Here is a 23493-nt window from a genome sequence, read left to right as displayed (position 1 = left end):
TTCACAGACTTTTTTCATATGAAAATATTTTTCATTTCATAATACTGCCTTTAAAAACAAGTAAATGATGTATGCTGAAAGCGTGCTTTGCATCTGTAAACAAACTAAAATAAAAAAAAAAGAGCTTTAGCTAGGAAGGTCCTCCTCCCAGCATAAAAATCTTCCAAAAAGAATCATATATATATTAAATATTGCACTTTTTATCACCACTTAAAAACTTCCAAATCCTAGCCATTAAAATTGAACACAGAAAAATAACTGCAGGTTGTTAATGCCATCAGTAAAACTATAACAATCAGCTGTGACCAGTCCCCTATGGATACTAATACATTGCTTAATGCATATTAAAAAATAAATCCCATTGTTTATTTACTTTGCGCTCCATGGCCTCACAGAGAAACAACTGAAAAGTAGAATGTGGAAAGATCTGAAATGAATAGTGCCATCATAGGATGTCAGAACAGATGTGCACACTGAAAATTTTAAACAGTCTGATTAATGTTTGTTTTATGAGACATGTCTCTGTGAATTGCTGTTCTCCCTATTCTGGGCTCCTGTTGCTGGCTACGATTTAAATCCCTGCCAGGGGCATGACAGGAACGTGACTAGGCAGAGTTAGAATGGGTTGAGTATGGATGGAAACTTCAGCTAATTGTGTTGCTGATTAATCTGAGGTTGCAAAACAGATTAACTTACTATTTTTATTAAAGGTCCAGTGTGCAGGATTTAGGAGGATATTGGCAGAAATGAAATATAATATAAAGGTATGTTTTCTTTAGTCTATAATCATCTGGAAATGTGAAATGTTGTGTTTTTAATATCTTAGAATGAGCCGTTTATATCTACAGTACATAGGGAGTCAGCCATGCTATAGTAGCCTAAAATGGACAAACCAAAAATTGGCTCTAGAGAGGACCACTCAGGTTTTAGCATTGGCCACTGTAGTTAGCAGCCTAGCAGCAACGAGCAGTGGCGGAAAACCACTGATTTTTTAATGTGAAACTGCTTTATTCTGTGTTTTTACCAGTTTTAATCACTGGGTCAGTTTGTTTTGGAGAGGAAGTGCCCTTTGCGGATAATTCGGCTCCCACTAAAAATCTCCTGAACGTCTGGATTATAAATTATCAGACAAAAAAGGTGAGCGCACATTAGCAGGGGCTGGGCTACTGGCCCATCTTTGACACACCACATGGCATCAGAGAAACACTGATTTGTAACATGAAACTGCTTTATTCATTTAAAATACCAGGTCCGTTTCTTTTGCAGAGGAGGATAACTCGGCTCATGGTAAAAACTTCCTGAATTCCTGGATCAGAAATAAGGTGAGCACACATTCATAGGTGCCGAGTGAGAATCCCGTCCCTGACATGCCAAACAGCATTGATAAAACACTGATTTGTAACGTGAAACTGCTTTATTCAGAGTTTTTACTGGTTTTAATCACCTGGTCCCTTTGTTTTGCAGAGGAAGAGACCTAATAAGATAATTCAGCTCATGGTAAAAATCTCCTGAACAATAAATGCTGAAGGAATTCTAACCGGGAGAACTTTCAGCTGGTTACAATCTGTAATTCTCACCGCTAGATGCCAGTAAATCCCCCTAAATCTCACACACTGTTCCTTTAATTACAGACGGAGCGGAAGTACTTAATGTCTTCTTGTTTATTCTTAAAAACGCCGCGATCCGCAGCAAAATTAATAAAAAATCTAAGTTGCCCCTTACTGAATGAATCATGTAGATTTGCGCTGGCGTCTCTGCATCCAGATTCAGTTCTGTTGTTGTGGCTTGTGTTTGTGTTGTTGAGAAGGAGATGTTTTTTTTTTTTTTTTTGCTTAATTGTTTCCATCCACAGCTGAGCCTGCCCAATGGAGATCTTCATAGCTACTGGAACTCAGCACCGCTTGGTTTTCAGAACGTTGAGTCCTTTCTGGTTCTTCGTCTTAAAGGCCATGACAAAGTGGTGAGGGGCAATTTTGCCCCGGCCCTCCTCGTCCACCTGGCCCATGAAGACGTAGTTCAAGCCTATTGAGGTCACACAAAAAAAACCTGAATGCAGTGGCGGAACGGCAGAGACATTCAGGAAGGCCAAATATCAGAATCTCCACATGGCAGGTCTGTATAGCATATGTTTATATGCATCCATATAAACGTATTTAATGTTCTGACTGTTTGGACAGTGAGTTCTGCCGCTCACCTCACACTTTGGAGCGAGCTCTATCAACTGAGCGTGACGGCACAGCAAAGGAGGCAAACTCAGAGCCATAGGTTATTCAAAACAGTCAACAAGGAACTGCATGCTGATTATCATCATTTAGATATGGATCTTTTCTTTTTGCCAGTTTGCCTGCACTCCATAAACTTACCTCTCCTGATGAATGGACACTTCTTGCACAGGATAATGATCTTGGTGCTCATGGTCTTTCCTGCCTGCTGGATGGCCAGACTTCCTTCTTTGTACACATTGATGATAGAGACAGTGGCATACATACTTCCTCCCTTCATCACCGCAGTAATTACAGTCCCGGTTATCACTGTCAGACACACACATACACATAGATCATAAAAAATAAACTCATGCACAAGTGCTGAACATCCACAATGCTTAAAGGTCCAGTGTGTAGGATTTAGGAGGACTTATTGGAAGAAAAGGAATCTAATATTCATAATATGTTTTCTTTAGAGTGTAATCACCTGAAACTAAGAATTGTTGTGTTTTTGCTACCTTAGAATGAGACGACATTGTTTGGACAGTAGCCCAGAACGGACATACCAAGCACTGGCTCTGGATAAGGCCATTTGCAATTTGGCCACTGTAGTGTGAGAAGTTTAGGTTGCTTGCAATCTGCAACTTTACCTCTAGATGCCACTAAATCCTACACACTAGAACTTAAACACACCTTGTTTTCTTATACACAAGAGTGAAAGCCTAGAGATGGATGCAGAGATGTGAGTTTTGATTCTATAAACTACAAAATCATCACTACTTGGCAAGTGCTGTTTCTGGGCTGTGGTTAGAACAAAAGCCAAAGCTTTAAACAAAACAACATGATGAGAATTTGAAAAACCAAAGGAGTACAGGAAGGATGTTACAGGCTCATATTAGACAGACGATTCACAAGATTCTATAGCCACATGAAGCTGTGCTTATGCAGACCAGTGCTTTGTTTTCCCTCAGGGCTTTCTGCCAGAAAGGGGTTTCTTGGTTAAGTTTAGGGGGGGAAAATCATGGTTTGGTTTAAAAGGAATAGATTTTTGGCAGAAAGCCCTGAAACCAAACTTCTCCCATGTGCTGGTAACATCCTCACAATGACAACGCTAACAAGCAGATGTTTACAATGGTCACAATCTTAATTTAGCATGTTAGCATGCTGACATGCGCTAATAAGTACAGCTAAGGCTGATGGGAATGTCGGGGATCATCAAAATTATTACAAGAAGAAGACGAAGATATACTTTGTTGATCACAGAGGGGAAATTCATTTTTTCACTCTGTCGTCATATACACACAGGCCTGAAATACACAATTCATCCAGAGGGAGGCTTCAGTGTCTGTACCAAATAAAATGGCAATACGTCTAATAATTTTTGAGAAATTTAAAAAAAAAACTCATGGTGGTGCCAAAGCAACCACAGTCCATTGGATTCATCCTCTGGGAACCATGATTGTCAATCAGATATTGTTGTCACAAGGATTTGCCTTCTGCCCGCACTGGATATTTCCACCAAATTTCAGTACAATCTATCTGATAGTTAAGATATTTCACCAAAAGCCAAAAAGGTCAACCTGGCTCTAGAGCAAAAGTCATGGACTCACCACAAACGTAAGAGATGTAGGGCTAATATGTGCAGTGTGAGGAATTTACAGCAAATGTTTGAACATCAGAGAAATGGGAGCCTGAGATTTACAGTGGGGAATTTAACCTAAAACAGTGTTAGTCAAGAAAGAAAAGAAATGTGAACAATGTGTGCCTACTACTTTATAGTGTATAGTGCAGCCTGTCTGTAAAGACTTCATGGTGAATTAACAGCATAGACTCTCAACGTTGCCTTTCAGGCTTTCAACAGTCCCCCCTTTGACCATCCATGAGCTAATAGCTCCTTCCCAAAACTCAGAGAACACATCAAGGATATCATTTACTGTAATTTTAAGACTTTCAAAGATAAGCATTTCCAGGATATGGCCCTGTCTGCGACAAGGCCAAACTAAATGTGTGATATCATAATGGTCCAGCAGACAGCTAAAATATTTTTCATGTGAGTCAGTGGAGCAGGGGTCACTCCATGTTATATAGCAGTGGTTCCCAACTGGTGGGTCACAGATCCATTCTGAATGGACTGCAAGTCACATGTCAAGGTTGTAAAAAACACACTTTATTTTTAAGTACAGCGAATTTCTGGTGCTTAGCTTTCATTTTGATGTGCCATTTCCTGCTGTAGAGTGACTGACGAGTGGACAGCTACTTGACAGAGACTACAAACTAACATGATGGCATGGCCAAATGCAAGTATGACACTGCATATATTAAACTGTGGACCTTGAACTACTGACTAAGGAGAAATCTGGACCCCATGGCTGGACCAGTTGGGAACCACTGATACACTATACAATCTAATATAGAGATAAAACAGATAGCACCTCAGTTTTTGCTTTGGACACAAACAAAAAAGACAGAAAAGTTAAAGTTTTAAACTCCTTGATAAATCATCTTACAGGTTAACTTATCCAAATGCAGAGCTGCTACCTCCTGTAACTCCCAGTTCTTTTTTTGTCTTTTGTTTTGCTAACAAAAGTGACAAATTTGCAGGATGAAGTTTCAGTCAATTCTTGTTTAGTCTCACCACGTCTCCAAAAATACAAAAAAACACCCCACTGTTTTGTTTTTGGATATGACATTTAGCCATGACTGGAGCCAGTGGAGTGAGAGGGAATCACGTCTCATTCAGCATGAACAGGATTCTTTACACTGATGGTACCAATATGTCTGGACTTTGCATACGGTTTCATTTCCTGACAGGGATGAGAATAGCCAGAGGACTGCCTGCTTCAGTATTCTCACTAGATCTGATGCCACTGTTACATAAACCAGCAAATTGCTTTTGACAATTCAAAGTGCGTTTATCACTTCATTGGATTAAACAATACCAACTGTCATGGCTTTAAGTGTTGATAAGACAAACAATTTTCAGTCTCGCCACTTCATTAAAATGTGATGCCACACACTGGGTGCTGACCCCGCCACCACATCACACGACATCTCTTTCCACATGCACCACCACGTCGCTCGCCTTATCCTCAGTTCCCGATGCAAATCCAAGTGAACTCTTTGAAACGCCAGTCGAACACATGTGGTAAACATCAGAGAGCGAGAGAGTAGCAAACGAAGGCCGAGCCTGAATCAACATGCTCATTTATCAACAGTTTGCCCACGGTTAGAGGCCGAGTGTACGTGGGTGTTTACACTGGAGGTAACTGTGTCCTACTGTATACACTCCTTCACTTCCTGACAGGCTATCAAGGAAGTCTTTGAGATGTGCAGGGAGAAATCATAGAAGCAAAGATAGCGACATGATCAGGACTGTAAAGAGGTTGTTAGGGGAGATTTGGCTGCTGATGTAAATCTCTAATGAATCTGTACTGTTAAGGTTTGTGCTTGTATGTACAATAGCAGAAAACATGTTCAATTGTAACATTTGCAAGGCTGGGAAATGTGGTTTAAATAAATTGCAATAAGCATTGATGTCCTTACCAAAATTGCTGGAGCAGTAATTGCTCTCAAGTGTTCCTCGTCTTTTGCATTTCTGCTGGCACAGAGCTACGGAGTACTTCAGAGCTGCAGGGACACACACAAACAAAAGAAAATTCACTCTCTGTAATTTCGCCTGCCAGTGATACAAGCATGTATGTTACGGTTGCGCCTGTTTTAACTGTGGTTTATTTACAGGATACTCTCAGTAACACAAAAGTGTCTCCTAATGAATGGCTGTCAGCCCCAGAGACAATGTGCAGTGTGTAGAATAGCGAGATAATGTGGCAGGCGAACATCTGTTTTTAGAGTTAGAGATAATAAAGAGTCTGTAGAAAATACAAGGTGACTGTCTAAATATTATTCTAACAGGAGAGGGGGAAAGTCAGGAATGATAAGTCACCCAGAGAGCGCTGTCACAGTATTACATCATGGCAGGGAGGCGCCAAAATAGCCTGGCTTGACTAAGGGAAAAAACAACAGTGTGTGGGAACGTGAGTTTGACTATGAAAATGAGCTGTGATTGCGGGCGCGGGCACATGCCCACACTGTATATGAACTTGTGCTGTGTACACAAGAGAGATGTGAGCAGAAGACAGTTTTAGCATATGTTGTGTTTGAACATGTGCTGCTGTTGGCTGCATCTTTAATAGGACCTGCAGTCTCCGGTACAGTATGTTCTACTCTCTGTCTACAGAGGAGGAGGATGCATCAAAACTGCAGCCCAAACTGTGACAACCCGCTAGTTTGACTTCTTTGTTTGTTTGACAGACCGCTTTAACCTATTTTATGTAAACAGAGGGTTTTAATTATGTTAACTACTTATCCACATGTATTGTACAGCAGCTTTGATTCAGGATTCATAACTATAAGCAGTATGAAGATGACTCTAGCAGTACACTTCCCTCCGCTTTTTCCTTGCCCAGATCTGCTATCAGAAGCAGATTGCAGATGTCCCTTGTGTTTAAAGTGAAACCCACATGTTAGCAAGAGAATCCAGTGGTACAGAGCCAGTGTGCCTCATAGCTACATCAACAAACACAGATGTTAGAGTTCCTCTAGAGGTTTTTATTAGATAAAAGTTGCTACCTACGTATGGGCCTGGTGGTGACTGGCTGCGTGGTAGTGGTGGGTGGTATCGTGGTGGTGGGGAATTTCTTTGGTCTGAACTTGTAGTGTCCAATGAAGCCGTCTGCGGTCAGACTGAGATCTGACAGGAACTGGATGAGGAGCTGGTTCCCGTCTGAGAACACCGGCCTGTGGAGGAAAGCAGACGAGCAGACTGAGTGTAAACTGAGAGGAGTTCACAGGATGGATGCTTCAGTGAAAATCCTTATGACAGAATCACCTACGCTGGGGGGCTGTCTCCGCAGTATTTGCCAATCCTCTTGGCGTCGTTGATTTCCGCCCCGTTGAAGATGGAGACGTGGTCGTAGCGGCAGTAGTTGTCTCTCTCCACATCAAACTTCTCAAACTTGACTTCAATAATCTGCAGCGGGAGACAAAGTCCTCTTTCATCAAGCAAAAGCTTGTAATAAGGCTATCAGGGTATTTGATTAAAGGGTGCCACCATCATTTGTGGGATGATGTAGTCTTGGCCCACACCCATTACACTTTAAGCCATTAAAGAGTGCTCCACTGATTTAGCGTGACAGTTTAAAAGAAAAAGGATAAAGATCTGTGCAGCAGAACTACAGAACGTCTTCCTTGTGAAAATATGACATCTACATTACCCACAATTCAGGAGCTGTTATGCTAAAACCACAAATACAGCTTTTTCCACATGCAGTGCCGTGTTAACTTGTTACACAGGTTTAAGGCTTTATTTCCCAAGTGAGACTAATGCTGTGTCTCAAATCGTGTTCTTCCATTAGTACACTTACATGTAGTATACTATGTGCACATTGGCGTAGTGCGCAAATTTCGACAGGGTAGTGTTGTCTCAAACCAAACACGGCCGTTGTGCACCTACCGGAAATGACGACCGCAAATTAGCTAGTTAGCAAACTAGCATTAGCATTCACGTTATTGTTTGCGGTACCAAATCATTAAAGACTGCTAAATTAACCCAATAAACATACTGCTGGCTTATACCTGACAACAGTACAACACGTATTTGTACAATGCAGCAATGTTCACAGTCGCACTGTCCTCGGCCGCCATTTCCAGTTTGAAAAGTGGTCCTTCCCCTTCCGCTACGTAGCCAAGATGGCGACCACTGAGGGCGAGAAGTGTCCATAGTTCCACACTCAACTTCTTGACCGTTTTGAGTGCACCATCCGGGTACTCATAGTGCACTGCATTTTTCCATACTTCTCAGTGTGAACACGCTTATGCACTCAAAATATTAAGTGTAAGTACAGAAGTACGTGATTTGAGACACAGCATCAGTTATATGCCTGCAAAATCCACATCACATCTTGGCCTTGTGCAATGTTAGCATGGAGCATCAATGATACTGTGGACACATGTACACGGAGTTTTTTTTAATCTGTCTAACAGGTAAGCTGTTTAATAGGCCAGTGTACCTTACTCTGTATTCTTCTTCAGAAGTCTACATCTCCTTTTATTAAGAAAAGATTCAATCATTTTGAACATCCTGACCTGGTTCTTTGGTGCCACTATGTGCCAGGAGCACGTGACACCAGCTGGGTAGTCCTTCTCAGGCCAGTTGGGTGTTTTGAAAGTCCCTGAAGGCTTATCCAATCTGCCTCCACAGTACTGGTCCCCTGTAGAGCGACAGTTGAAAATTAATCTTTGAAAGTCACCAGGAATAATCTGCAAAATATCATTCCTGTTCCTTATTCATTATCATTTAAAAGGCAGGAAATGGCATGCGATGCTGCAATTAACCACTTCCTTAATATCACTTATCATTGCCTTCTTTGTCATTATGTGCAGCCTAAGTCACTCATTAGTCCAGCGCAGCAGTGGACAGTTAAAAAAAAAAAAAAAAAGGCAGCATGGTTCCCAGCATCTGAGAAACACCATTTCAATAACCTCACAAGCTTGTCAGACTGGCAAAGAGCTGCATTTTTTAAAGACGTGTTTTCTTTGCAACGTACACTTAGGCTGATGTTTCCTTTCCAACGTGTTTGAAGAAGAAGTATAATTTGTGACAAAAATAGACACTTAACAAATGTTTTGCTGTGCAGGTTTGACAATGCTCAGACACAATATGGCAGCGGTCTACCTGCTACTGTCTATTGTGTAAGAGCAAGACGGGCTGGTTAATAGGCATTGTCCACTGCAGCTGACAGCCTCTTGGGTACAGTGACCCAGCCATTAAAATTCCACAATAACTGTAGACGTGACTTTGCAACCCTGCAGAGAGGAAGAGGCTCGTTCAAATCTAAGTGATACTTCTGACCTCTTTTGACCCGTGCCTTCTCCTAAGGCCCTCTGAAAAATGCCAGTGAGAAATTCCACATCATACTGTGAGAAATGTTGAGATATTCCTGCTTCTGATGAGTCAAAACCCCCAAAGGTCACTGGTTTTCACTGCGCAGAAGAAAAACTACATCCTCTTTTGTTTTTCTGTGTGTCTGCATGCCTTGAAAGTGTTAAATTAATCCTACTTAAGGGGGTCATTTTCTCTCTCTCTGTCTGGATGCTGTAGTATCATGCGATGACCTCACCGAGCCACTCATATTATACAGCCTTGTTAATTTGCTTTTTAAAGACTGACCCTGTGCCAACACAGACACACTCCGAGGCCAGTATCAGATTCCTTTATGGGGTGAAGTCATGGCTGAGACACAGTCCCACGTGGCTCTGTATTTCATGCTTGGGTTGCGGCAAGATATTCTCTTCACAGCTGCTACCCCTGCAACCTTGGCACCAAAGTGCAGGACAGCGACATTAGGAGCCAGCATGCCAAAAGTAGTCTCAAAGCATCTTCTTCCCCAAGTTTGCCTACCTCTCTCATGTGGGTGAGCAGCAGAGAAAACAGCCAGGAAGCCACTCCCAGCTGTGTTGGCATCAGACACCATCTGCAGGAGCATCTTGTTGCCTGTGGAAACCAGGGCTCCTGGTTTGAATGTCCCACAGAAGCGACCGAGCCTCTGCCCACTGACATGGCCACTGTAAACATCCACATAGTCGTAGCGGCACAGGTTGTCACTCTCCAAGTCAATAAAGCGGAAGGAGAGGACCACCACCTTACCCTCAGGGACCTGGGTGGGAACAGAGAGTGTTGAGGGTTTCATATCAATATCATTATTAGTGTGAGCAATGAAATGTGACAATAAACACCTCCCATACATGATCTGGCTTCTTACTTCTGTTATGTCCATTAGAACTATTCTCCACATGCATATGCTACTAACATATCTTAACAGTAACTTTGCCACATATGACCTTGACTGTCATACAGTAATGGAGCCAGTCAGCAAAAACTGCCTTGAGCCAGCTGTGGTTAAGTATTTTTAGAAGGAAATTAGGAGTTTGGAGTCAGTGGATCATATTATTATAATGTACAGCTGTTTGATGTGTTTAAATTTAGCTATACATTTTATCTTCATCATTATTCTAGGCTCTGAGCAGCAAAATAGATGAATATGAAAGTGGACTCACTGTGATTCTCCACACACATTTGGTATTAGGAGGATAAACTCCTGGGTACCCCTGGCTCCCGATTACTCCAGAATCTCCTGTGATGTTTCCTCCGCATGTGAAGGATGGTCTGAAGGAGGGAAAGAATGTTTTCTGTTTGCAAATATATCAAATGATGACGATGTGTTAAAGCAATAGACATGAATAAAGGTTAACGCCAGCATGCGGTTGATTGAACAAAGATGTAATTCAATTCGCCATATGTCCTGACTGGAGGCAGGAGACTGCAGAATATTCCTCTTCATAAACTCCAGTGCACTGACGCTGCCCCTCCACACGCTACATGAGATCCTTGACACCTTGCGCACCCATAAAGCTTTCAAATTAATTAAAAAAAAAAAAAAAAGTAAATAAAGGCGTACCTCCGCTGGGACTGCGCACAGACCTCTGTCAAAAACAGTAGACTCCATGCGCAAAAAACACTGCATGTTCTCCACATTGTTTGGTTAACGGAGCAGGCTCTGCGCCTGTTTTCGCCCCGTGGCATGAATGGCATTGTGTTCAGCAGCTCAGACGGTGGAGTAAAGTAGCCAGGAGTTCCTGCAGGGAGTTTCAGTAACTGCAAGCCGGAGCAGATGAATATAGCGTTTGTTCTGCGTGGAAGGAGGGACGGAGCACTGGCTGCTGCTTTTTCCAAAAAAAAAAAAAAAAAAAAAAAAACATTAAAAACGCGCAGGGAGGGTGTGAGGTCTCGGCACCTGGCCTGAAAAACCTTGAAGGAGTTGGCATGAAAAAACTTGACTCCAAGTCATGCATGAATGGTTTAGCATTCCAGCCACTGTGGACCATATGCACAGGCAACATATGGCAGAGACTTGACTGATATCCAAGATCATATAACTCAGTGCCTGCAATGTGTATAACACACATACTGAGCAGGTTTGGAGCAACAGAGCACAACTGTGGCCTGTTCTCTGACAGGAATTTACATTTTTACACCAGCTGCCTGAATATTATTAAAAGAGGTGTTTGAAATGGCCTTAGGGTGGGCTGTCAGAATAATATGCACAGGTAGAGGACACAGATTACATAGAGATAACATGACAGCCAATGGCAGCGGGAGCACCACCTGCTGGAATAGTATGGTACAAGCAGCTACTTGCTACATATTTCTTCATAACTCCGATTTAAATGGTGATTTTCATAACTAGTGGTACCATTAGAATTTTAGTGGTTTAAAAAATGCCCAAATTCCAATCTTTAAACACTGGTGGTAAAATAAGTACAAACAAACATTAATGATACTTTCATCTTCACAAATGAACACTATCTTCATGATTAGACTAGTGAAGCCTAAATGCAATTGCCAGAAGTGAGCTAATGTCACCAACATAACAACACTGTAAAGCTGTGTTCGGCACGGCTTGGTGTGGTAAGTGGGGTATTTGCTGACCTATTTTTGTTGGAGTACAAAACGTGAAAGTTTAAAAGTTTACATATAAAAGCAACCCCATTGACTTTTTGATGAAGGAAGCAGAAGTATTAAAATGCTAACACATTTTCGGATTGCAGGACTCATACCTAGTGGACTCTATGAATAGCCTACAAAATATAGGCTAGCCAAAATCATCAACATAAACCGCCGCACACTGAACTGAATTACTGTGAATGTTGGGTTTTAAATGTGTATGGCCCTCCCCTAAGCCCAAAAATAGATAAATGAAATAAAATGACAAAAGTCCCTCACTGGTGCTTAAAAAAATTATTTTACACGCCTTCCCCTTTTGTACCACCTACTCCCGCCCTCATAACTAACGGACAGTCCCTAAAACAAATGGAAAAGATGTATAAACATCTTGTTTTATCTCTCAAAATCATTGCAATTTACAGTCACAATTTGTGTTTTTATTTGTTTGTAATTATTACCAGAGATTGAGTGGCAGAGAAAATAAGTTTAGCCATCATTGATTCGGTGATTGATTGCGTCGCCTGGAGTTTCACGTTTGCCGTTATCTTCTTATCGGCGATCGATTTTATTTTAGTACCACAAAAGATGGCGGACCGAACGCCTGGTGGCTCTCAAAAAGCTAGCGCTAAGGTGAATTTACCGTTTATACTTGCATTAGCTAGTCTTATCTGTTGTTATGAAAACGATGTAAATAATATAATGCCTGAACAGCCTCGCCTATTTACATATTTATAGCCTGCAAGTGACAAGAGTTACGAGTGTGCGCAACGGTGTTAGCTAACTATAAACGCGCTAAAGCTAGCACTTTGGCTCTCCGGCCACACGGCTAAGCTAAGCTAAGCTAAGTGATTTAGCTAACACAAGAAGGAATAGTCAGGGCAGTTGACCCAGAAATGAATGTTCGCCCAGCTAATATACTGATACTGTCACAGCTGGTGTCAAGTACAATGTTTAATGGATATATGTTTGAATTTAGACATAGGAAATGTAATATTTTGGAATTTGGGCCTAGCAATATTATAGCCTCCTTGCAACAGCCATTCGCCGCCTAATGCATTCAGTCGGTGGCGCTGCAGCACATACCAGCTCGTTAGGCCTCTGGTTCATTTTGCTCAGTTGTAGCTACTTTCTAATGTCCGGGCTCAGCTAAGTAGAATATAACGTTATGCAGTAAATACAACCCACAGAACGACCATTAAAGGTTGGAGCAATGATTGCAAACTACAAGTGGACACAACCCACTTTACAGTGTTGTGTTAGCTGCGTGTTGTTACGGCAGTGGGTCCCGCTTTACCTACTTGTCAACATGGTTGCTGTCGTGCGTTGGCAGACATTTGAATAATAATAATAATAATTCTATTTGGAGCAGTGTGATGGTCTGGATGTGTTGTATGCATCCAAATTTAGAGTTATATCGCGTGACTATGAAATACCTGTTGAACCAACATTGCTTTGTTTTTATGAACTTTGAATGGTCATTTCTATCATCTCTGACTTGGAGAAAGTTGTTCATGCATTTATTTTCTCCAGAAGTGACTTTTGTAATCCACTCTTTACCTGCTTCAACAATAAAGCACTCTCACATTTTCAGATTGTACACATTGCTGCAGCAAGATTTAACTGTATCAAACAAAAAAAAATAACACCCATTGAGCGACCTTGCATTGGCTTCCTGGTAACTTCAGGATTGATTTTAATGTTTTACTCATTACTTATAAGCGCTACATGTCCTAGCACTAACTTGGAACTGATATGTTCTATCTATCTGCACACAATCTCAGATCATGTGACAAAAACTAATAACAGTCCCTTGATCTAGACTCACCACTAAAGGAGACTGTGCTTTTCTTTTGCTGTAAGGGCCCCAATATATTGTGCAATATGTGAAGCACTTTGTAACACTGTTATGAAGGGAGCTATATAAAGTTATTAATTTTTAATATCAACAGGCGCTGCTCGAGAGCAAACTGAAGTCTTTCAGCATTGGGAAAATGGCAGTGGCAAAGAGGACCCTAAGCAAGAAAGAGCAAGATGAAATAAAGAAAAAAGTAAGTATTGCCTTCCTTATGGAGAATTTTGTCAATATGATTTGTGGTAACAGGGTACACATTGTGTTAAGATGTTTATGTATGCATTTATTTACTTTGACGCTGGTTTCTATGTTCAGGAGGATGAGCGGGCAGCAGCAGAGATTTATGAGGAGTTTCTTGCTGCTTTTGAAGGAGGAGGGGAGGGAAAAGTCAAGGCCTTTGTCCGTGGTGGTTTTGCAAATGCATCAAAAGGTATGCCATTGCAATTATTTGCTTTATGTATTCCCCAAATGAATTGCGTGATATGTTTGGACACAAGCACACTTCACAACATCCTCTACCCATGCCTTGAACAATTAATGGAACTCAGAACAAACACACTCTTTCATCTTTCAGATGAGGCATCTTCTGATGAGAAGAAAGGGAAATTGTACAAGCCCAAGTCACGGTTTGAGACCCAAACAAAAAGCTTCTTGCCTTTGGAAACCCCACCTCAGTTTTTAACATTAGACAAAAGACATGTAAGTATTATCACATTTAACAAGTAGCTTCTCTTGTTACTGCTCTAGTAAATAATGCTTTGGTTTTGGACTGCTGATACTATTTTTCCGTGTGCATTTTAGCCTGTGAAGAAAACTACTGAAAAGGAAAAGAAGAAGAGCAACTTGGAGCTCTTCAAAGAAGAACTTAAACAGTAAGTTTCAACACATAAATCTGTTATATAATCTGACATTTTAATTTCTTGTGATAGCGGTAATTAGTGGTTCCTAGGTGTTATGATGTAGAGTGGTGCAGTTCCGAAAGTACAAACGTTGTCATAATTTGGACCTGGAGTGAACCTAATTGTACTTCATGTCGCTTTTTGCAGAATCCAGGAGGAAAGGGACGAAAGGCACAAGATGAAAGGACGTGTTAGTCGTTTCGAACCTCTCTCGGGCACGGACGGAAGACGCTCGTGTAAGTGTCACTAAACTGCACGACTGTGTTCCGTGTACTAACTTGGCCTGAAATGGCGCTGTCCTGCACGCCTTACTCCACCCTCCCAACCCCTTTGTCCACTTTTGCCCTGAAACAAAATTTATACTGCTTTTCTGCTTCTTTTAGCGGATGGTTCTTCAAGAAGAAACCGTCCGTCCAGTGGTAATTTTGACTTAATATAGTGGCCGTGAATTTCTTCATCTTGCTTAGAGAATATGTTGTCCTGTCAGACAGCAGTAGGAAATTTCTCTCTCTTTTGTGTTTCTGCAGTTTTGGATGATTGTGCGCCAGGTTCCCATGATGTTGGAGACCCGTCCACGACTAACTTGTATCTCGGAAACATCAATCCACAGGTGAGTTTGTGTCCATGCATTTATGAAATGGAGAAGAGAGATACAGAAGCCAGGGTTCCCGTGGTTATGAAAATCCTAGAAAGATTATAAAGTTAGAAAAACTGTTTTTGCAGGTCTGGGAATAGTTTAGAATTAACAGAATTATTTGGGAGAATGTAAACAGGGCTGTTGTTTAAAATATATAATATAATGTATATAAAAATTCCAAAATATGTGTAAAGTTATGCAAAATGCACATCTTGTATTACTAATTTAAGATCTGATGCTGTGTGCGTGGCCTCAGACACTGAAATTTGAAGCACATAAACTGCGTGAATATTCACTCTCAGTGAGATAAATCACAGATGAAGCTGGTGACACTTACCACTGATGGATAGCTGATGGTAGCTTGAGTGAGAGGCTGCTGCAGTAACTTTACAGTCATACAGTATAGCACCATCAGACTGCTCAGTCTTCTCTAACTAAATCTCAGCCTAAGACTTAGCCTAATGATACCTGATGATTTAATTGAATGTACATATTTGCTTGAATCACTAGGTATGTTGTATAGATGTCCGGATGGGCAATATAATTTGGCCACTGTGTTGGGTCACTGATCCACGTTGATGTGGGAGGCTCAAAGGGACATGATGGTGATCAACCTTAAATTATTGAGGTATCGCGTACGCTCAGGTTCAGGCAAGCAAAATAATTATTAGACAACATGAATAGAAACTTGTTAAAATTATGATCCAAAAACGCATCATATTGTATTGACATCTGAAAGATCTTTGGTTTTGTGTTCCTCAAAGAGGGTTGCTCATCTGTAAGTGCTTGGAAAGTGCATGTTTAATTATGTATAGGTCTACCCATTTTAAACCACTTAAAGTCACGGAAATAGGGCAAAACATTATGGAAACATTATGGGAAAGTTTGGAAAATCTATTGGTAAAATAAGTGTGGGAACCCTGTAAAGCATGGATTTTTGATGTGAACAGGAGGACTGTATTTGAGCCTGTTGCTTTTTCTTTGGGCTGACAGTAAATTCCAAATAGAAATGTGTCGCTTATTCCCTTAAGTGCTAATGTTGCTCAGATACTTATCCAGTGTTCATTTATGAAGTATTAATATTCTGCATGTCTTATCTTTGTTACTTTATAGATGAATGAGGAGATGCTGTGTCAAGAGTTTGGCCGCTATGGCCCACTGGCCAGTGTGAAGATCATGTGGCCAAGGACAGATGAGGAGAGGGCTCGGGAGAGGAACTGTGGCTTTGTGGCTTTCATGAACAGGAGGGATGCAGAGCGAGCGCTCAAGAACCTAAATGGTACAACCCTGTAGTTCTTTTTTATTTAATAAGGTAACTGACATACTTCTAGTTCTTTGCAGCCATTTTAAATACATATATTTTTACTTCTATTACAGGAAAGATGATAATGAACTTTGAGATGAAATTAGGATGGGGCAAAGGTGTGCCCATTCCTCCCCACCCCATCTACATCCCTCCTTCCATGATGGAGCACACACTCCCACCGCCTCCCTCTGGCTTACCCTTCAACGCACAGCCCCGGGAGAGGCTAAAGAACCCCAATGCTCCCTTGCTTCCTCCGCCTAAAAACAAGGAGGAGTTTGAGAAGGTAACTCAGCATGTCAGCCTAGGATTATGTCATGGGTTATGGCAGTGTTTTGTATGTTCAGCTGGTAAGATGTTAGCCTTTATGATGAGCAGTCAGGACATATTTTATTCCAGTTTTTGTAAGTGATAGCTTTAGTCTTGCTGAATGAAACTAGTTTTGCAGTGTATATCAAAGTGTGGGTATAGTGAATGTTAGCGTGTGGAAAATGCTCAGTGTTACAGAGAGGGGTTTATGGTTAGTGAATACAGTGTCAGGGCAGGGTGTTTGGCCTTTAGTAAAACTGACAGCAGTAAAGGAAAGTTGTTGTCTATTTGCACATTAAAATGCATTTTCTATATTTTTCACCTGTTGCCTTTTAACAATACTCACATTCTATGTTTATTATCTGATGTGACTTCATATACAGACTCTGTCGCAAGCCATAGTCAAAGTGGTTATCCCAACAGAAAGGTACATGTTTTTCTTTTTTTAAATTGGTGTACAAACTTAGAAAAAAAAACCATCCCATAATGAAGCTAAAGTTTGATCAGTTGATCACTGCATGCTACAGGGGGCTGGTCAGTATGTGTGAGCAATGGTTGAGGCTATTGTACAATGTCATCATATTAGTAGGTAGAATGATACTGACAAGTTTGTTTTGTACCTTGCTCTTTCACACTCCATCACCTCATGTTTCCTTTTTAAATACGTAGCAGAAACATCATTATAGTGCTTATTTAATGTGCCGTTTAGAGCTGAACATCATGACTTCAGTCCATCACAGTTCCACTCCATACATCAACATGTAATGGTGTTGTTTTTCCAACTTTAGTGACATGTTACTCTGCCAGATACATAGTCTGCTGATTCTAGATCTGTAGTTGTGAAATGCTGCTCTCTGACCATTGCTCACGCAGACCGTCTACCCCCTTGGCCTCTGTCACTCTATTCGGGAGCTCAGTAAATCTGGCCCCTGCCAACAAATCCAAACCTGCCAGTATTAGTCTATATATGACCTTTGACATTGGCCTTGGTGAGCAGCACAAGTTGAACTGTCTGCAGCAGCGAGGGACCTGAAAAGCATCATGGGATGGATTGGGAAAGTATACTGAATTTTACCCCGCCATTGGTACGATCGGCTCCAATACAAGTAAATGTGATCTGTGTTGTCAAATGAAAGACATCCTTTGTCTTGTTGGCCACTTTAGGCTAATTGTATGCAGCCTGCACCATGTATTTCCCCCAAATTGTCACAGAAGAACTTTAGTGATGCCATTTGCACTGTATTCAGTCATTACCAGCTCCACCAGAAGAGAACATGTTTAGCCTATTTAGGCCAACAATCCTGTACTGCTTTGGTTCTTCCTCAACTCACATTAGTCAGGAGATGAGTGGGAATTGAAAGGCACTGTATTGACAGGCTTTTCAGTTAATGCAGTGTCTTGTCAATGTCTCGCTCTGAATTTCCCAAGTTCTTCAGCTTCACTAGTTGCCCATTTTTCAAAAAATTCAGTCAAGGAAGATTTCAAAGAGAGGGTCCAGGCAGTGCAATGAAATGTAAAACCTTTTGCACTGTAGAGCTTGAGAAAACAGGCTTAAATTTGATGTTGGTCTTGTATAAAAAAAAAAAAAAAAAAATACACCCAATTTAAAAAAATCTACTGTAATGTGAATTGTTAGTTAAAAAAAAATCTTAATTAATACGAACATTTTACTGTTACATAAGTTGTCATTTTCAGTTTTGATTTTTGGTGGCATTTATGCATTGATGTTATGTAGGCTCAGAGGTATAGTCACAGTTATGTTTAATTTATGCCTGGTCACGTGACACTCTTCGACAGACATCTCTCTTCAGCCTCACAGTAAATTAATTTGTTTAATAAATCATATTTTGTTGGAGCCATTTAAGTGACATTTACTAAAGTATTCACATGTCAGCGCACTATTCAGTTATAGTTATGAATGTGACATCTGCAGTTATGCCCTGCAACATTTGTTTTGCCAATAATGCCCCATTTCTGTCAAGATACATTTTCTGAGTGCAAAACCACCAGGCAAAAATTAAGCTTTTAACAGACAGGCTTTTTGTAGTGGTCAAGAGTCCGGCCAGTCTGAATCTGTTTGCTTTAACTGTGTTTTTCTTGTAGGAATTTGCTCTCTCTCATCCACCGAATGATCGAGTTTGTGGTGCGTGAAGGCCCAATGTTTGAAGCCATGATCATGAACAGAGAAATCAACAATCCCATGTACAGGTCAGTGTAACTGCACATCAGTGACGTGTTACCTTTTGTCATTTTAGTAGTTGTTGCACATTTATGATGCGGCTCCTCATGTTGATGATTTTTCTTTCAGGTTTTTATTTGAGAACCAAAGCCCAGCACATGTATACTACCGGTGGAAGCTCTACTCCATACTACAGGTTTGATTTCAGTGTTTTGTTTTGTTTTTTTCCGACAAAATTTCCATGGTATTCATCCCACATTTAAGAAAAATACCATGTTCTGAGATCAGAGTCCAACAGGTTTTGTTGTGATATTAACTGTGCATTTCTTGCTCAGGGTGAAGCACCAGTCAAATGGAAAACAGAAGACTTTAGGATGTTTAAAAATGGCTCGTTGTGGCGTCCACCACCTCTTAACCCGTACCTTCATGGTCCTTATGATGATGGAGAGGAAGAGGAGGAAGAGGAGGAGGGCAGCAAGAAGGGTTGCTTGAAGGAAGAGTAAGACCATTTTGTTAAGAAATTTGGTGTGGATTCAGTAAAAAATGTAGTCTCAAAGGACAGTTGACCCTTAAATCAAAAAGAATTTTCTTTTGCCTCTTACCTGTATTGCTACTTATTTATGTTGATTGTTTTGGTGTGAGTTGTTGACTGTCCGAGATATCGGCCATAGAGATGTCTGTCTCCAAAAAAAAAAAAAAAAAAACAATTGAGAAACTCAAACAAATCATGTGTCACCATGCAGAAGGAAACGTGCCCAATATTGCAGAAAAATAGATAGTAGTTGCCGAAAAATGATTCATAAAATGTCTGAAAAAATGTACATAAAATGTCTGACGAATATTCATAAAATGTCCGGGAAAAAAAAACATAAAATGCCTGACGAATATTAATAAAATGTCCAAAAACAAATTCACAAAATGTCCAAAATATTATTAATAAAATGTCTGACAAATATTAAAAAATATAATTAAAAAAATCAATAAAATGTCCGAAATATTATTAATAAAATGTCTGACAAATTTAAGTAAAGTGTCTGTAAAATAAATATCAAAAATATTATTCATAAAATGTCCAACAAATATTAATAAAATGTCCAAAAAAAATGTTAAACATTTATGCACAAGCCTCTCATCTATGCTCTGATGCACATTTCTTCTATGCTGTGGTCTAGTTTGCGGCTGTAGTTTGGTAGAAAGAAAATAGTTCCTACATACAGCTGCTCACAACAAGGTCTCTGGATTTTCCCAGCAGACATCTCTTGGGCCAATATCTCGGCAACTCACATTAAAACAATCTAGATTGATAAATAGCGCTACAGGTAAGAAGGAAAAAATATTTTAGATCTTGGAGTGAACCGTCCCTTTAAATGGCATCATCTCATGATTCATCAGTAGTGTTAAGATAACCTGCTGTAGGTGAACCTGCATTAATATTCACTCTGATTGCGCTTCTTTTCTGCAGAGAGCGGGACAAACTGGAGGAGATGCTGCGTGGTTTGACCCCCAGGAGGGGAGACATAGCAGAAGCCATGTTGTTTTGCCTCAGCCATGCCGAAGCAGCTGAAGAGATTGTGGAGTGTATCACAGAGTCTCTCTCCATCCTCAAAACCCCTCTTCCCAAGAAGGTAAGACATAGCGCCAACCTTCTACTACAAAAAAGACCAAGAACATCAAAGAATGTTAAATTCTGTGGTTGTTATTCTTGTGAAAATATTTTATTTTATTTTTTTTTTCTCTTTTACGTTTCAGATTGCACGGCTATATCTAGTTTCTGATGTGCTCTACAACTCCTCTGCCAAAGTATCCAACGCGTCTTACTACAGAAAATAGTGAGTTGTGTCATTATTACACAGAACTGTCATTTTAATATTGGAATACCCAAGTGGGATACTTGATACTCAGCTTCACATTATTGCTTTTACCCTCGTTAACAGTTTTGAGACAAAGCTCTGTCAGATCTTCGCAGACCTCAACGCGACATACAAAACAATACAGGGCCATCTTCAGAGTGAGAACTTTAAGGTACCAAACGTCCAAATCCCACAAAGTAAACTAAACACAAATATTTTACATAATCAGTTTGACACTTACAATATGTCACCCAACCATTCTTGTCTGCTTTTCTTCTTTGTTGCAGCAACGAGTTATGTCATGTTTCCGGGCATGGGAGGACTGGGCTGTGTACCCAGACCCTTTCCTCATCAAGCTGCAGAACATCTTCCTGGGTCTAGTTAATCTCGCTGCAGAGAAGGAAGCCCCTGTTGTCCTTGTGGAGGTAAGTAATCTAACAGTAGTTGATCATGTAATATCCTAAAAATGATCTTAAAGTAACTTTATTTCCAAATCTATCCCATGAGTTATTGAAGTCCTAGCTTGTTTTTTGTGCTGTCTTTGGCCCAGGCTGAGCCAGCAGAGGACATTGATGGGGCTCCAATAGGGGAGTATGTAGATGGCTCTCTGCTGGAGGACGTGGATGGGGTGCCGATTGACGCCGGGCCCATTGATGGGGCGCCTATTGACGGAGCCCCCATGGATGACCTAGATGGTGTTCCCATAAAGCCAATGGAAGAAGACTTAGATGGAATACCTTGTAAGTTGTGCAGAGACTAACACATGATGTTGTATGAGGTGTTTTCAATGATGATCTCAGTCCAAGTGTTATACTGTATGCTGCTCTTGTACAGTGACTCATTTTCCTTATTTTCATAGTGGATCCGTCCAAAGAGGCAACCTTCAAGGTAGCACCTTCGAAATGGGAAGCAGTGGACGAGTCGGAATTAGAAGCTCAAGGTGAGACTTCTTCTAAATGGCTTCAGTACATACATTATCTTTGTCACCAGTTTTGTGCAGTCTTAGTCGCACTTATGCTGTCTTTTGTTCACTCCTTAGCTGTGACAACTTCAAAATGGGAGATATTTGAGCAGCCAGAAGAAACGAAAAAGTGAGTTTTGCGTGCAACATTTGAGAATAATTTGTTTTTCAGCAAATACATTGGTGCACCCTTGAACTGTTTTTTAATGAACTGTTTTCAACTCTACAGGGATGAGGAGGACAGTGACGATGATGACAGGAGTCCTCGCTCAGAAGATAATCAGAGCTACTTCAATCCCATCAGAGATGACTCAGATTTTAAGGCCAAGATGTCTGAAATGAATGAGGAGAAACGTACAAAGCTCAGAGAAATAGAGGTAATTCTATCAGAAACCCCCATCCTACATGACAAGTATGTCAAGGTGTTTGTGGTGTTTTGTATGCACGTGACATTCTTTGTTTTGTTCACGTAGGTTAAGGTTATGAAGTTCCAGGATGAACTGGAGTCTGGGAAACGGCCCAAGAAGTCTGGGCAGAGTATTCAGGAGCAGGTGGAGCACTACAGGGACAAACTACTACAAAAGGTATTTAGTTTGGCTATATAATATAGATGATGTCAAATACAGGGTTTGAAATTCTAAATTGGGGTCATTTTTTGTGTTCCCTTATTGTAGGAAAAAGAAAAGGAGAAACTTGAACGGGAGAAAGAGAGGGAGAAGAAAGAGAAGGAGAAAGCTGAGGCCCGGTTGAAAGACTTGAAGAAGGAAAAAGAGAAAGAGGACACGCCAACCAGGAAAGAGAGGTGAGATAATCAGTTGGCCGTGGTGTCATTAAAGTATTGATGCCTGTGCTTCTTCAAACGTGGGATTCGTTTAATTTCCTATCTGACAGATATTTGTCCTCTCTGGTTGATAGGAAGCGGCGTCACAGTGGGTCACCCAGTCCAACGCGGAGTAGCAGCAGACGAGGCCGGTCATCCTCCCCTCGGTCAGAGCGATCAGAGAGATCAGAGCGCTCCGATCGCTCATATTCTAAAGACACATCTTCCCGCTCCACCCATAAAGACTCACCGCGATCCAGCAACAAAAAGTCCTCAAAGAGGTGAGCCTACCTGTCCAGCAGTGCTTCTCCTGTTGTTTTCACTGATCTTAAACTTGATCTTGTCTATCACTTTGACTGAAATTCACTGTCCTGTTTGTCCCACTAGATCTCCCTCACCTCGCACACCCAAACGATCCAGGAGGTCGCGCTCCAGGACGCCCAAGAAGTCAGCTAAAAAATCCCGGTCTAAATCAAGGTCACCTCACCGGTCTCACAAAAAATCAAAGAAGAGCAAACACTGACGAGTCTTTTTCTTCAACCTCACAACCAGCCTATTCTCCTCCCTCCCCATTCTTCCCTTTTCTGCTCCATGTTGTATAAAAGATTGACTGAATGATTTGGCAGCTGAAGATCTCTGCCCAAATGTTAATGTATAGACGATGAAGAGTGGAGGGTGTTGCATGGGTTGCCATCTGGTGTATCCAATGGATGGGGCCATTGTTTTATATTGTACAAAAAATAATGTGCTTGTGTGTCCTGATTCCCCATCACCTCCCAGTGGAATTCATCCATGTGGTAGACCACACCCGATCAGAGTGTGATGACATTAGTCATATTCATGCTGTCATTTTCTGTTTTTGTAGTTCACATTAAAATGAATTCCTAATAAACAAGTGTCATTTTTAAATTAAACAA

At 40.9% G+C, this 23493-nt stretch overlaps 2 protein-coding genes across 4 annotated transcripts; one reads left to right on the top strand and one right to left on the bottom strand.

The window, feature by feature from the left end:
- Positions 1-9: 9 nt before the first annotated feature.
- Positions 10-10948, bottom strand: pcolce2b (procollagen C-endopeptidase enhancer 2b). Its single transcript, XM_049564586.1, has 9 exons — positions 10721-10948; positions 10320-10428; positions 9664-9919; positions 8349-8473; positions 7097-7233; positions 6838-7001; positions 5748-5831; positions 2364-2531; positions 10-2022 (listed from the first exon to the last, which is right to left on the bottom strand). The coding sequence occupies exons 1-9, from the start codon at positions 10852-10854 to the stop codon at positions 1892-1894; spliced, it is 1308 nt and encodes a 435-aa protein (XP_049420543.1). The 5' UTR covers positions 10855-10948; the 3' UTR covers positions 10-1891.
- A 1382-nt stretch (positions 10949-12330) lies between these two features.
- Positions 12331-23493, top strand: LOC125881498 (U2 snRNP-associated SURP domain containing). Of its 3 annotated transcripts, XM_049564581.1 has the most exons (26): positions 12331-12396; positions 13716-13814; positions 13934-14048; positions 14193-14317; positions 14420-14490; positions 14665-14753; positions 14901-14936; positions 15045-15127; positions 16268-16433; positions 16532-16743; positions 17150-17193; positions 18870-18974; positions 19075-19141; positions 19281-19444; positions 20408-20570; positions 20695-20774; positions 20880-20967; positions 21083-21220; positions 21346-21535; positions 21655-21735; positions 21835-21886; positions 21986-22133; positions 22230-22340; positions 22431-22558; positions 22672-22857; positions 22964-23493. In XM_049564581.1, exons 1-26 carry the CDS (start codon positions 12352-12354, stop codon positions 23097-23099), a joined length of 2922 nt encoding a protein of 973 aa, XP_049420538.1. In that variant the 5' UTR covers positions 12331-12351; the 3' UTR covers positions 23100-23493. The 3 variants fall into 3 exon arrangements, with proteins under 3 accessions (XP_049420538.1, XP_049420537.1, XP_049420539.1); XM_049564580.1 differs by lacking the exon at positions 14901-14936 and having other exon boundaries at positions 12335-12396; XM_049564582.1 differs by lacking the exons at positions 12331-12396; positions 13716-13814; positions 13934-14048; ... (5 more) ...; positions 16268-16433; positions 17150-17193 and having other exon boundaries at positions 16563-16743.

This window comes from Epinephelus fuscoguttatus, linkage group LG21, assembly GCF_011397635.1.
Source record: "Epinephelus fuscoguttatus linkage group LG21, E.fuscoguttatus.final_Chr_v1".
In the NCBI taxonomy this organism is placed as follows: Eukaryota; Metazoa; Chordata; class Actinopteri; order Perciformes; family Serranidae; genus Epinephelus; species Epinephelus fuscoguttatus.
This window is presented reverse-complemented; position numbering and strand designations above follow the sequence as displayed.